The sequence below is a fragment of the Cololabis saira genome, chromosome 3 (genome assembly GCF_033807715.1).
Source record: "Cololabis saira isolate AMF1-May2022 chromosome 3, fColSai1.1, whole genome shotgun sequence".
Classification (NCBI taxonomy): domain Eukaryota; kingdom Metazoa; phylum Chordata; class Actinopteri; order Beloniformes; family Belonidae; genus Cololabis; species Cololabis saira.
This window is the reverse complement of record NC_084589.1, coordinates 25,544,319-25,557,172: the sequence shown is the minus strand read 5'-3', so window position 1 is coordinate 25,557,172 and position 12,854 is coordinate 25,544,319. Positions and strand designations below refer to the sequence as shown.

General features: G+C 39.2%; 1 protein-coding gene and 1 long non-coding RNA gene across 3 annotated transcripts; one reads left to right on the top strand and one right to left on the bottom strand.

Annotated features, from left to right (window-relative positions):
• Positions 1 to 532: 532 nt before the first annotated feature.
• rnf41l (ring finger protein 41, like) lies at positions 533 to 6,341 on the bottom strand. Its single transcript, XM_061718367.1, has 6 exons — positions 5,981 to 6,341; positions 5,652 to 5,858; positions 3,996 to 4,135; positions 1,981 to 2,143; positions 1,757 to 1,877; positions 533 to 1,199 (listed from the first exon to the last, which is right to left on the bottom strand). Exons 2-6 carry the CDS (start codon positions 5,855 to 5,857, stop codon positions 813 to 815), a joined length of 1,017 nt encoding a protein of 338 aa, XP_061574351.1. The 5' UTR covers position 5,858; positions 5,981 to 6,341; the 3' UTR covers positions 533 to 812.
• A 1,470-nt stretch (positions 6,342 to 7,811) lies between these two features.
• LOC133441002 (uncharacterized) lies at positions 7,812 to 9,777 on the top strand. Of its 2 annotated transcripts, none has more exons than XR_009782382.1 (4): positions 7,812 to 8,089; positions 8,464 to 8,557; positions 8,747 to 8,855; positions 9,218 to 9,777. It is a non-coding gene; the product is annotated as an uncharacterized LOC133441002 (long non-coding RNA). The 2 variants fall into 2 exon arrangements; XR_009782383.1 differs by having other exon boundaries at positions 9,197 to 9,777.
• The last annotated feature ends 3,077 nt before the right edge of the window (positions 9,778 to 12,854 follow it).

The window sequence follows — 12,854 nt, the reverse complement described above, 5'->3', positions numbered from 1 at the left end:
CACGCAAGCACAGGGAGAACATGCAAACTCCACACAGAAAGACCCCTGCCAAGACCGGGAGTCGAACTCGGAACCTTCTTGCTGCGAGGCTACAGTGCTAACCACTAAGCCACTGATACTCAACCAGTATTGAGCTATTATCCTGGTTGCATAAATAGTTATCGGAAAATAGTAAGATGGGCAATGTCTGCTAGTTTAAACCACACTTTCAGGCTTGCAGTGCATAGATTTGTCGCCCTCAACAGATTAACAGATTTTTTATTTTAGGGTCTCATAGAAAGATAAACATTAATGAAAACATACTATTTCACTAAGTGGTGGTTGTTTTTTAATACATGCTTCTTGTTCTCCAAGACTTTCTTTAGGTACCTTGCTTTACAAACTAGATTTGCAAACTTTTGAAAATATTTACATCTTGAATCAAGGAATCAATTTAGACAGATACGACTTTAAAAAGAAAAAGCTGTGACTAATCATATTAATTGGAATAATCTCATCACAAAAAAATAGTTTTTCATGGAAACCTGAGGGATATAGAAATGGAAAGGCCCATTATCGTGATCTCTTTCAAGTTATTAACAAGAAAATAATAGCTGCGAATGAATTTACAAAATGCATGTTCGCTTTCACATCATCCTGCTTTGCCACCTGGGAATGGTCTACATTAGAATTGCATTTAATGCACAATACATTCGAAAGGACACAAGTATTGTTTTCAAACTGATGATTTATTGCAACTCACCCCAAAAACAACACTAAACATACAAAGTAAGTATTTATTCTCTTAGAGCTTGGCTCTTGTTTAATTGTACTCAGATGACAGTCACCTCTCGGCTCCTTCTCTTGATGCAGTCCAGAGTCAGACTGCGGGTGCTGCCCTTGCGTACCCCGTCTCCCAGCTGAGGTGAAGAAGAACCTGCAGCATGGGAAGTCTGAGCTGAGTGCAGGGACAGACTGGAGGCGTGTAAAGAAGCCTCTCTTTGCTCTGTGTGGACCTGCCAGGCAGATGTCTGCTGGTCCCCCTGATGCTGGTTCTGGACTTCCTGCTCTGCACTCTGGGGGCTTCTGGTGGTTTGCAGGTCTCTGAGGAGCTCCAACAGTTCCCTCTTCTCCAGCTCTGTTTCTGCCAGCTCCTGTCTCCTCAGGCGCTCTGCTCCTAACAGGGCGCGCATGTCACAGATCACACGCGACAACTGACCCTTCACGGAGAAAACATATGAACCAATGTGGGCTTCATGTGAGTTAGTGCCAATTAAATAGTTTAAGTCTTTAAAGTAGTATACCATTTTCACTTCAATGAGTACTTCAGTACTGCCAACGCAGCTGATATTCTTAAAGTAGCTGGTGAGTATACAGGACTGTCTCAGAAAATTAGAATATTGTGATAGTTATTTATTTTCTGTAATGCAGTTAAAACAAAAATGTCATACATTCTGGATTCATTACAAATCAACTGAAATATTGCAAGCCTTTTATTATTTTAATATTGCTGATTATGGCTTACAGTTTAAGATTAAGATTCCCAGAATATTCTCATTTTTTGAGATAGGATATTTGAGTTTTCTTAAGCTGTAAGCCATGATCAGCAATATTAAAATAATAAAAGGCTTGCAATATTTCAGTTGATTTGTAATGAATCCAGAATGTATGACATTTTTGTTTTTGTAATTGCATTACAGAAAATCACAATATTCTAATTTTCTGAGACAGGCCTGTACAATGTTGTTGATACAAGAAGCAGACACTGATGGTTCACCTTCAGCTCCTCAACCTCGTTCTTCAGCTGTGACTCTTTCTGCACCATGTGTCTCCTCTGCGAGTCCAACCGTGATTCCATCTCTCGTCTCACCTCCTCCACCTTGCACAGCATCTCCGCCCTATGGCAGTCATTTAATAACACCAAAAGAATTACCTTCATGTAAGATAAATGACGATGCTTTTTAAGTTCAGAAAAACATAAATATCCGTAGACAAACTTACCTCAACATTTCCACCTCTGTGCGTAGCTCTGCGACACAGTTATGTTGAGACTGGTCGATGGAGAGAAGAGTGTGGCCACAGCCGTTGGAACACTCCCTGCTGCGGAAATTACATTCTAACAGGTGAGCCTCCAAACCTCGCCTCTCTACCTGCACAGGGCAACCTGCGAGGGAAAAGTGACAGCAAGAACACATAAAACAATCAATAATACACCGTATATTCTAGACATTTTTCATTGTTGTTTTAGAAAATTTGGTTTGGCCTAAAACAGAAGCATGATGGCATTAGTATTGGATTATATTAGTTTCATAATGTGCACACACACACACAAAATGTACTAAAGTTGTTGAAAGCAGGAAATCATTTTTAAAGAATAAAAGGTTGGACCCTTGTGACAAACCCAGGGGCTTTAATTGAACAAAATATATAATGAAGGCATATCAGAAGTTGAAATTGAAAAATCTTGTTGGTTTTGTTGAACATACATGCTCACAACTTTGAAAAGAAAATGGGAGATCAGCTATAACAGACTGAAAAATCCTTGTAAATCAACAACTGAAGGGCATCTCCAAATGTAATTAGCATACTGGCAGGAGGTCAAAAACATGTTTGATTACAAAAAAAAAAAAAAAACTTCCAAGAAAGGCTGAGTCTTTCAGAGGTAGTTTATAATAAGAGCCAAAGAATGATTTATTATCTATTTATATCTATTTTTTTAATCACATATAACACTGAATCAATTTACTAAACATTTCTTTATGCATCAGACTAGTCTGAAAACCAGAAGTGAATGACCACGATCTTCAAAAGAGAAACAGATTTTTGTAATACAAATTACTTTGGAGAAAGCAGCCTTCAGTGAACAATGGTCATTGCTACACCAGCTAATGACATTTTAAAATCTTCCAGGCGTAAAAGAAAAAGAAAGCACATGAAAAACTGTCCTGTGTTATTAGAAATTAACATTTGATATTTTTTCTGGAAGTTGAGGATGCAGACTAAGGAGAATAAGGACCATGCCTCCATACATTTACTTATTTCTTATAGCTAATTTATCCAGCTAAAAGGAAGAAGAAGAGGTCTAACCCTGTCATCATTGTCAAAGGGAAAAAGGCAGGGTGCAGGAGTGGGACTATCTGGGCTGGTGAGTGTACACTCTGAAGATCATCATCAGTATGTAGGTGCATTAGTTCATATATAAGATATATATGATATGTATCATGGATAACCTTCACATCTGTGAAGGTACAAGTAATACTGAATAGCATTCATAAAACGTTTTCGAAGAAGACCAGTAAAAGACTCTGGATCCTAAACTGACCTGTCTGAAGTACAAATGTCTCGCCTACTAACATTCAGTGCATCACGAAACACAAAATGAAAACCTGAAGCATTGAACTACTGCAATCCTATTTGCTTTCTTCAGTTTGCAAGAGATTTTTTTTTCTTTTTTGATGATTCAATGAAACACAGAAATGCCAATATCTTTTCACACCGATAACAGTGGTAAGAGCAGAGTATTCAGAGGACTTTAGAAAAGCAATCAGACATTAACAGAAGTAACAAATGTACCGTAGTTACTGACTGCCCTGCTTGACACTGCAAACAGCCACACTGCATGCTCAAACGTTGCTACTATACCTACCACAGTGGTAACATATGTACTCTCCACCTGCCGATGACAGGTTAGAATGATATGATGAGCACAAAACAACATATGTATACAAACGTTCAGACTTACAGATTGTTCTTTCAAGAATGACAAACCTTGAGTCAACTTTGTGCAACGTCTCTGGGAGATTTTAGTCCCATAATTTACACATGCACTTGTTTACGAGTTAACCGTAGCAACAGATGAGCCACAACAGGTGGCTCATCTGTTGGCATACGCAGGTGTCACATTACCCTGGTATCATACACATCCAGGGTATCAATATAATTTAATTATGAAAACTAAGATATAGAACCACATTATATATATATAGTATGTATCGAACACTAAATGGTTTTCATACCTGAGTTGGAGCAGGATATGAAGGCAAACTCACACTCATCCTCATGTGTGTGCAAGCTCTCCAGGGAGCAGACATCCTCACATCCTCGCTCTGCATTCACGCAACGAACCTGTAGGCGGTTCAAGTCATTGCGCATGTACCTGCCATCAAACAAAGAAAAGAAACCAAACAGAAAAAGTCTGTGTTAAATAAACAATACATTTTGTATCCCAAATAAAAATCATGAATCTCAGATATATAAAAGAATCTCAACTGATACACAAAACACACTGAATATTAAGGAAAAATGGGAATTGGAACTAAATATTATAATCGAAGATAGTCTGTGGGAAGAATTATGTATGGACAGTCACAAATGATTAAATAGTCAATTATGGAAAGAGTTTGATTGTAAATTAAAAATGAGATATTTTAATACTCCCCTGAATATTTCTTTGTTTGTCAAAACACCTTTGATTGAAATGTGTTGGAGGAATTGTGGAGGAATTGGGGATTACACACATATCTTTTGGGATTGTCCAATAATTCAAGTGTTTTGGAAAAATGTCAAAGCAGAAATGAAAACTATTGTCAAGGTAAATGTTCCTCTGGATCCTATGGTGTACTTGTTGGGAGCTGTAGCAAAGGAAACGTATAACGCAGAACAGAGATATATACTGCGGATTTTGTTACTGATTGCCAACAAAATGATTTCTGTGAATTGGAAGGACAGTAAATCACCGACAGCAACACAGTGAAAGCAGAGACTGAAGCAGGTTTACATCATGGAACAGATGACCGCAAAGCTACAAATGAAAATGGACACTTTTGACCAAAGATGGGGAGATGTTGTGTTGTATTTGGATTCTGATGGAAATGGGTTGTAGTAAAAGAAGGGGAATTGTCTCAATAAGTAATCTTGCTGTCTGTATTAATGTCGACCTAATATGCACTTTTTGATTGTCTGTGTAGGGGGAAATGTTCTGTTATTTGTGAAAAAGGAAAACTTAAAAAGTAAAAAAAATAAATAAATAAACAATACATTTTACAATATAGATCAGGGGTCGGCAACCCAAAATGTTGAAAGAGCCATATTGGACTAAAAACACAAAAAACAAATATGTCTGGAGCCGCAAAAAATTAAGAGTCTTGTATCAGCCTTAGAATGAAGGCAACACATGCTGCATGTATCTATATTAGTTAGAACTGGGGGAAGATTTATTTTTTATTATGCACTTCGAGAAAAAAGTCGAAATGTCGAGAAAAAAGTCAAAATTTCGAGAAAAAGGTCGAAATGTCGAGGGAAAAATTGAAATGTCGAGATTAAAAAGGAAAGGAAAAAGGAAGAAAAAAAGAGAAAAAAAGGAAAAAAGAAGAAAAAATAAAAAAGAAGAAAAAAAAACAGAAAAAAAGAAAAAAGGAAGAAAAAAAGAGAAAAAAAGGAAAAAAAAAGAGATAAAAAGAGAAAAAATGAGAAAAAAAGGAAAAAAAAGGTCAAACAATTTTGAAAATGCTCCAGGAGCCACCAGGGCGGCGCTAAAGAGCCACATGCGGCTCTTGAGCCGCGGGTTGCCGACCCCTGATATAGATGAACAGATGCAAAACCTTTGAGAGAAAGTTGAGAGTGAATAAAACTGAGAGGGAAAAAACCCCACAGCTGCAGGGATGTAAACAGACCTGTACAAAGGTTTGAGACTGCTCACATCCAGGGGAAGTCTGTCCTCTGGACAGGAGTGGTGATGCAGCAGCCAGCTGCTGATGCAGCCGCTGCAGTATGCGTGTTCACACGGGGCCTGCAGGGGGCGCTCCAGCACGTCTCGACAAACACAGCAGAGCAGCCCTTCATTCACGTAACCAACAAACCTCTCCAGATCATAGCCCATCCTGCACCCACACACGGTATACAAGTTTTACAAAACATGACAAAACGTGATGATGAAGTTAATTCTTGTACATGACTGTAACAGTTAACCCACGTGTTTTTTCTCTCACAATAAGAGTCCTACCTGAAAAGGTTTCAGTCCAACTCTGTCCTCTTCTTGTAGGTTTTGACCTCACTTGCTCTTCCACAGGTAACCTTCCCTCTAACTTCTCTGCTACAGTTTTTTCTTCTTCATTATTGTCTCTCTTTACTCCATCCACATGAGGGTCCCTTGCAAACCCCTCCCTTTCCTTTGGGAGAGTAACTATGGAGATGTAACCCTGACAACAAGGTCTCAAAATACAGCCGGGCAGCTGTCAGACGAGATCAGATCAGGAACAGAATTGCAGAAAAAAATCCAAACAAAGAAAAGTAAAGAGGCTGTCAGGCTCTGAGGCATTTACTGCTTTAGCATTAAAGCTGTGTTGTGACACGGTCCTCACAGATCATTGCTGTTTCTAATGGCCAAATTTATCCATGGTTTCCCTGTATGTGGGATTAACGTGGATTACACTCTCTCCCATTCTGATTGGATTACAGAGCACACAACATCAGATGGCACAGCACATGAGTAGAGGAGTCAAAGATCACAAATAAAATTAGAGAAGTTCATTTCAAAATTGTACACGGAATTTATCCTGTTAACTCGATAATATCAAAATTTGTAGATATTGACAGGATGTGTTCTTTTTGTGGACAGCAAGAGGAGACTATTGTTCATTTGTTTTATGAATGTACCAAAACCTCAGCCTTTTGGAAAGACGTAGCGTCATTAATTTTGTGCATAGAAATTATACCTTCTCTCTGAAAGATATAGTTACTTTTTATCAAAGCGATGGCCTGAAGAATATTGACTATGTCACTAACTTTGTACTTTTGATGGGGAGGTCCCATATTCATAAACAAAAATTTGCCAAATAATCCCCCAACATCCATCCTTTTCTCTTTGAGATTGAAAGCCTTATCACATCCATAAAGAATATGAAGAATCATAAATGTGCTGCTGACGTCCCCGACTCCCCCAGTCTGGCCTTCGGCAGGAGGGTCCCCCCTTATGATCCTGGTCCTGCTCAAGGTTTCTTCCCTCCTAGAGGGGAGTTTTTACCTGCCATTGTTTATGTAATAATTGCTCGGGGGTTTATGTCTATGTTTATGTTCATATTCTGGATCTCTGGAAAGCGTCTAGAGATAACATCTGTTGTATTAGACGCTATATAAATAAAATTGAATTGAATTGAATGTAAATCTATACTTGTACACCTCAACAATGTTAAAAATGTAAACCCCTGAATGTTATAGTTTAGTTTAGTTTAGTTTACTTTATTTAGCACATACAATAAAAAATAACATCACACAAATAAGTGCAGTTAAAAGAGGAGCCCCCACCTAATAACATTTAACAATATAGTTATGAGGATACAAAATCATAAAATAAAAATAAATAATACATCATAAAAATTGCATGCAGAACATGAATGAAAATAAAAAAATACTGTAGACCTATGATCACATGATCATGAAAATATGAATATTATGCTGAACAAATGACAACACAGAATATGAAGTACAAAAGAAACATTACTAATGTAACTCTTCCTCTCTGTATTATGTATTTTATTTACGTATTTATTTTTTATTTAATTTGTTCTCCATTAGATTAGGTTGATATTAAATCACTATTATATTATTGCATTGATATATGAATGTACTTCCAAATGTTTTATGTTTTTGCTATTTGTTGTTATTTCACTGGCATGATGTACACAGAGACTTTGCTGATTCCAACTTCCCTGTATGTTAATTTTGATGCATTAATAAAAAAAAGAGTAGTCAAAGATCACGCAGAACTCTTAATTATCATCAGCATGTCCCTTTGTAGTCTATTAATAGACCCCTTTCCAGCCTACGTCATCACAGGATGCGCGCGCATTGTTGCGGCGGAAGTGCTGAAGAAGTTGCATGAGTTTGAATGGAGCGAGGGAAGATTTGTTTCTTAAGTTGCGTTTTTGGAGTTGCAGTAACGTTATAGAAGAACAACATGCCCACCAGCTGTTGTGTGTACGGGTGTACAAATCGAAATCCCGAGGAACATAATTTTTTTGCAATTCCCAGAGGAAACAGGCCATTTCAAAAGCACCGACTGGACCGAGGATCATCAAGCATGCCCGCGTTTGCAGTGCTCATTTCATATCTGGTGAGTTATCGTGGCTATCTGGTTTAGCTTTACTTGAATGCCTTTAATTGAGTAGCTGTAGGTAGAGTAAGTGTGTTGTAAGTGTTTGCTACCATAGACTGTAAGTTTACTACTGGTGCTAGCTAGTAGCTAACTCATACAGCTGAGAGCTTCAGTGTGGTGTACATAATAATTATTAATATTATTAATATTATAGATCCATGGGTGTACAGCAGCTCCACGTAACTTAACAGCTTTAACGCTCTAGCATCATTGTTGTTTAGGATGTGTGCCCTGGTTGTCTTTTCTCTGATTTGAGCATCTCAGAACACTTAAGAAACTTGAAAAGTGGTTATCTGGTGTTATTTGGCTAATGTGTTTCTTTCTTTTTACAGGTGAGATGTCACTGGACCACGACAGTCCTGATTTTGTGCCCTCTATTTTTTCATACACTAAACAAAACCAAAACCCTGATGCAAAGATCAAAAGGTAAAATACAATAAATGAGACCTAGCTGTTTGTGTTTTTAGCTTAACCTAATGACATGATTAACTCATGAATATTAAGGGTTTACTTATTTTGGTATTAAGCAAACCATAACCGATAATTAAGATGGGAATGTATTGTATTACAGCTTGAGATCAGTATTTTTGTTCATTTGAGTTTTTTTATGTGAAGGTACCAAAGAAAAAAGAAATGGAGTGAAAGACTTCTGGTTGCTCCACCAAATCAACCTGCTCCTGCTCCTGGAACTCCAGAGGAATCACCAGCATGGATCACAGTCCTAGTAAGTGTAGCCACTGTTGTGTCATTTCAAGTCTCATTGTATGTATAATGGTTCAACCATGTTGAGTATTCTCCCCCTATGCTGATCTCCACATCCATTCTTTTCTTTACAACCCATATTTATGCACAGTGTAGACTAACACAGTTGCAATTCATCTTAGGTCTATGTATGTGACAAATAAAATCTCCTTGTCCCTGTCCTTTTCTCCTCTCCTATTCACAACTGTCCTCTACTGATTCCAATGCCCCTCTTGTGTTCTCTATACACCTCTCCATCCATCCATCCATCCATCCATCCATCCATCCATCCATCCATCCATCCATCTCGTCTTCAATTCTCAGCTGTTCTCTTTTCTGCTAAAGCTGAAGAGGACATCCCAGTCACGAGGACAGAATACAATGACCTGAACCTGAGGTACACCGAGCTGAAGAGTGACCACGTCAACCTGCAGGAAAAGTATCAACAGCTGCGAGATGAAAATGAGAGACTTAAAGAGGAGCTAAAGAAGTCTACATTTTCATACTCAAATATTAAGTGCAACATGGTACAACTGTTGTTTATCACTAGAATAACATCTGTGCTCTTTGACTGGTTGTGCACCAAAATTGCAGGAAGTGTAAAAATATTCAGCAAGAAGCTCTCTCTACAGGATCATCTTTTGATAGTGTTAATGAAATTAAGGTTGCAGCTCATGGTGCCACCCTTCGCATTCCAGCTTTCACCAAAGGCAAACAGCAACTTTCTGCACAGGAGGTCGACACATCAAGACAACTGTCACGTGTCAGGATACATGTCGAACGTGTTATAGGGAGATGGAAGAACTTCAGAATTTTGCAGACAAGAATTCCACTGTCACAGGCTGACCTTCTAGATTATATTGTTATTGTGTGTGCTAGTCTCACAAACCTTAGCAAAAGTGTTGTTCCGAAAAAATCTAAGAAATAAGGGTTCTGAATAATAACATCAAGTCTTGACATTTTTGTATTTTCTCATCAGTGATTTGGAGCTGTGACTATGAATTGAATATCAGCCATTAATGATTTACTTGACTATTAAAGTTTTGCTAATAAACTACCGGAGTTATTTGTTTTTTCTCACTCAGTACGTACACATGCAGCGATTCAAGCTGGTTGCAGATCTGATCAGATAATGACATGCAGAAGATTGGATCAACTTGTCTGAGTACACATGCTGTTCTGAGAACAGACTGAATCAGATTGAATAAGCCACTGTAACCAGAGCATGGCTGACTCCGTGACGCTAGGTGGCGCTGTACCCGAGGTAACCATGGTAACCATTTCAACAAAGAGCCACTTCCGGTTGACCTCTGCTTAACAACAACAAGGAAGGAAAAAGTGCATTCTCACTGCTTTCCTATTAATAATCTGTCTAAAACAGCCTTTCTCAACCTTTTTTCAGTCATGACACCTTTCAAAAGTGAATAAAATCTCACGACACCCCAGAGTAAAATATAATTAAAAACCGCGCTGCATCGCTCTGACTGTAAATGCGAATCTTACACCGTGTCCACACTGCATGCGACGCGAGCGAGCGTCAGCGTCAAAAACAGTTCCATTGCTTTATGTTTTATTTGCACTGTCTATACTGGTTGCGAGCGACGCGGCGCGCCGTTTTGAGCTGGACTTTTGTCGCACGCCCTGCTTCTATTTTCTTCCTGTCGGTCGCGTTGAAAGCCGGTTGAAAGTTGGAAAAAAAAGGTGAAAGCGCTGTAGGAAACAGTCATTTCAATACAAGAACCTCAATAAAGTGGCAGCTGCTGGAGGGAGATCGCCAGGCTGGAAGGTTCTGATAAAATAATAAGATATAGCCTAACAAGAATCTTATCTTAATCTTATTTGAGCTTAATTTGTGCCGGATCCAACAAGATCTGGTACCTATTTGATCATTTCTCGTGTCCTCTGCTTTTCCCCACATCCCAGTAATGATGTGACATGTTTGCTGCATTTAACACCACGAACACGCCGCTCACTCCAGCTGTTCGCTGTTTCATTGCGTCACCTCACGCCGTTATTTTGTTGTTTTTTTCCCCACTTTGGTCGGACGGTAGACCTGCTTATATTTTCTTCCTGCCGCCTGCGTTGAAAGCGCTGTAGGAAACAATCATGGATGAGGAACGGCTGATCCAGTTAGTTGAAATGAGAAGTTATCTCTATGATTCCTCCTCATTTCACTACAAAAACCTCAATAAAGTGGCAGCTGCTGGAGGGAGATCACCAGAGAGCTGGCAAAGGGAGCGCACGGGCGGTTGGTGGGGAGAATAAAAGGAGAGTCTCGGGCGGGTGAATAAAGGCAGATTTATGGTTCCGCGTAAAATCGACGGCGTAGCCTACGGCGTATGGTACGCGGCGACGCGCAACGTTCGGTGAGTGCGCCGCGTACCCTACGCCATAAGGTCTGCGTTGGTTAACGCAGAACCATAAATCAGCCTTAAGGCTGCAGGCGGCGTGTGAGCAACGGATGACTAAGAGGGAGAATAGTTTCTCCAGGAGTGGAAGCAACGCCGGGCCAGTTATGCCACAGTTTGATCCGTGGGCTAACGTGTTTGCTGGGACTATTTTGCGAGCTTTTGCAAAAGCGTGCATTTCCGAGGCGCCGCACGGCACGGAACGAGACTCTGACAGCGAGGAGTTCGGACTGGCACAGCTGATTTAGCGGAGCTCTTTAATGCAGAAACAGAGGATGAGACTTAATGGGTTTGATTAATGTAAAAACTGAAATAAAGTAGCCTACAATCAAACAAAGTTTTGCTCCCGCTGTATTTTTAAATAGCACCTTGTGTGCGTGTGTGTGTGTGTGTTCTTGTGTGTGTGTTCTTGTGTGTGTGCCTTTTCGGTCGGTGCGCCGTGTGTGTTTCAAATACAGAAATGACACAAGACTGAGGCCTTTCCACACGGCGCCCGTATGGTCGCGAAAATACAGTATTTATATATGAAATGTCAGAATAGGAAATATTTTGACGACACCCCTGAAGCAGTCAAACGACACCCCAGGGTGCTACTGAGCAGCGTCGTCGTCTCCTTTCACTTCCAGGTGAATCCCCTCCCCCGGGGGAAAACCCCACCCGGGGGAAAATCTCGAGCATGCGCAGACTGTAATATCTATGTCCCCGTTCACATGGCATTAACAAGGCGGTTGCGACTGGCTTGGGACTGGCTTATCTAGGTGCTGCAAGTAGGTTGACGAATCCGGTCTGATCAGATTGACTGGACTGACTTAAGGTGTTCACATGCAGTTTAAAAGTCAGTACGATGTGTGCAAATGATCTCCAACCAGGTTGAATCGCTGCATGTGCACGTACTGACTGATTGTGTAAATGTATTGATTTTCTCTTTTTAAAGCTACAAACATCCAACTTCCACAGCTGTAAATATGCTGCACAAATATACATATATTCACTATATGTGTTGTATATCAAACTCAGGTATATTATAGATATATTAATCCCCACAAACCCTCAAATAAAAATAATGAATTTACCTAAAAATAATGAACTAAGTTTTAAAAAACAGTATTTTGCATTATATGCCTTTTAATGTTTTTCTTTTTATCATATTAGTGGGAATAGGTTTCTGTAAACTAATGGTGATAATGTGAGATGCAGGATGGACAATAAAGCTCATATAATTTTTATTTATTTTTATTTTTTTAAATAACTATCAACTTCATTCAGCCAGCACAGACAAAGGTACACATGACATGGCTTTCATTCAAAGGCAATGCTTAATGAAACTCATTAAGAAACAAAGGGGACACAGTAAATTAACAAAAATAATAAGATAAATAAATATGAAATAATATAATAACTTAAAATGTCAAGTGTATAAAATACATTCAGTTGACTGTCATAATTCTTTACAAACTTCAGCTGTGACAGCTGCTGACAGTGTCGCAGCTTCTCCTGAGTGTAAACACTAGGTTTCTCAACCAAATACGGATGAATATCCGGCCATTGGACATCGGGCCACTTTGTGATATCTT

Coding starts and splice junctions, on each gene's coding strand:
- rnf41l (XM_061718367.1), bottom strand. CDS start 5,857: ATGGGCTATGATCTGGAGAGGTTTGTTGGTTACGTGAATGAAGGGCTG. Junction 2,144..3,995: donor CATATCCTGCTCCAACTCAG/GTATGAAAACCA, acceptor TTTCCCTCGCAG/GTTGCCCTGTGCAGGTAGAG. Junction 1,878..1,980: donor ACAGAGGTGGAAATGTTGAG/GTAAGTTTGTCT, acceptor TGACTGCCATAG/GGCGGAGATGCTGTGCAAGG.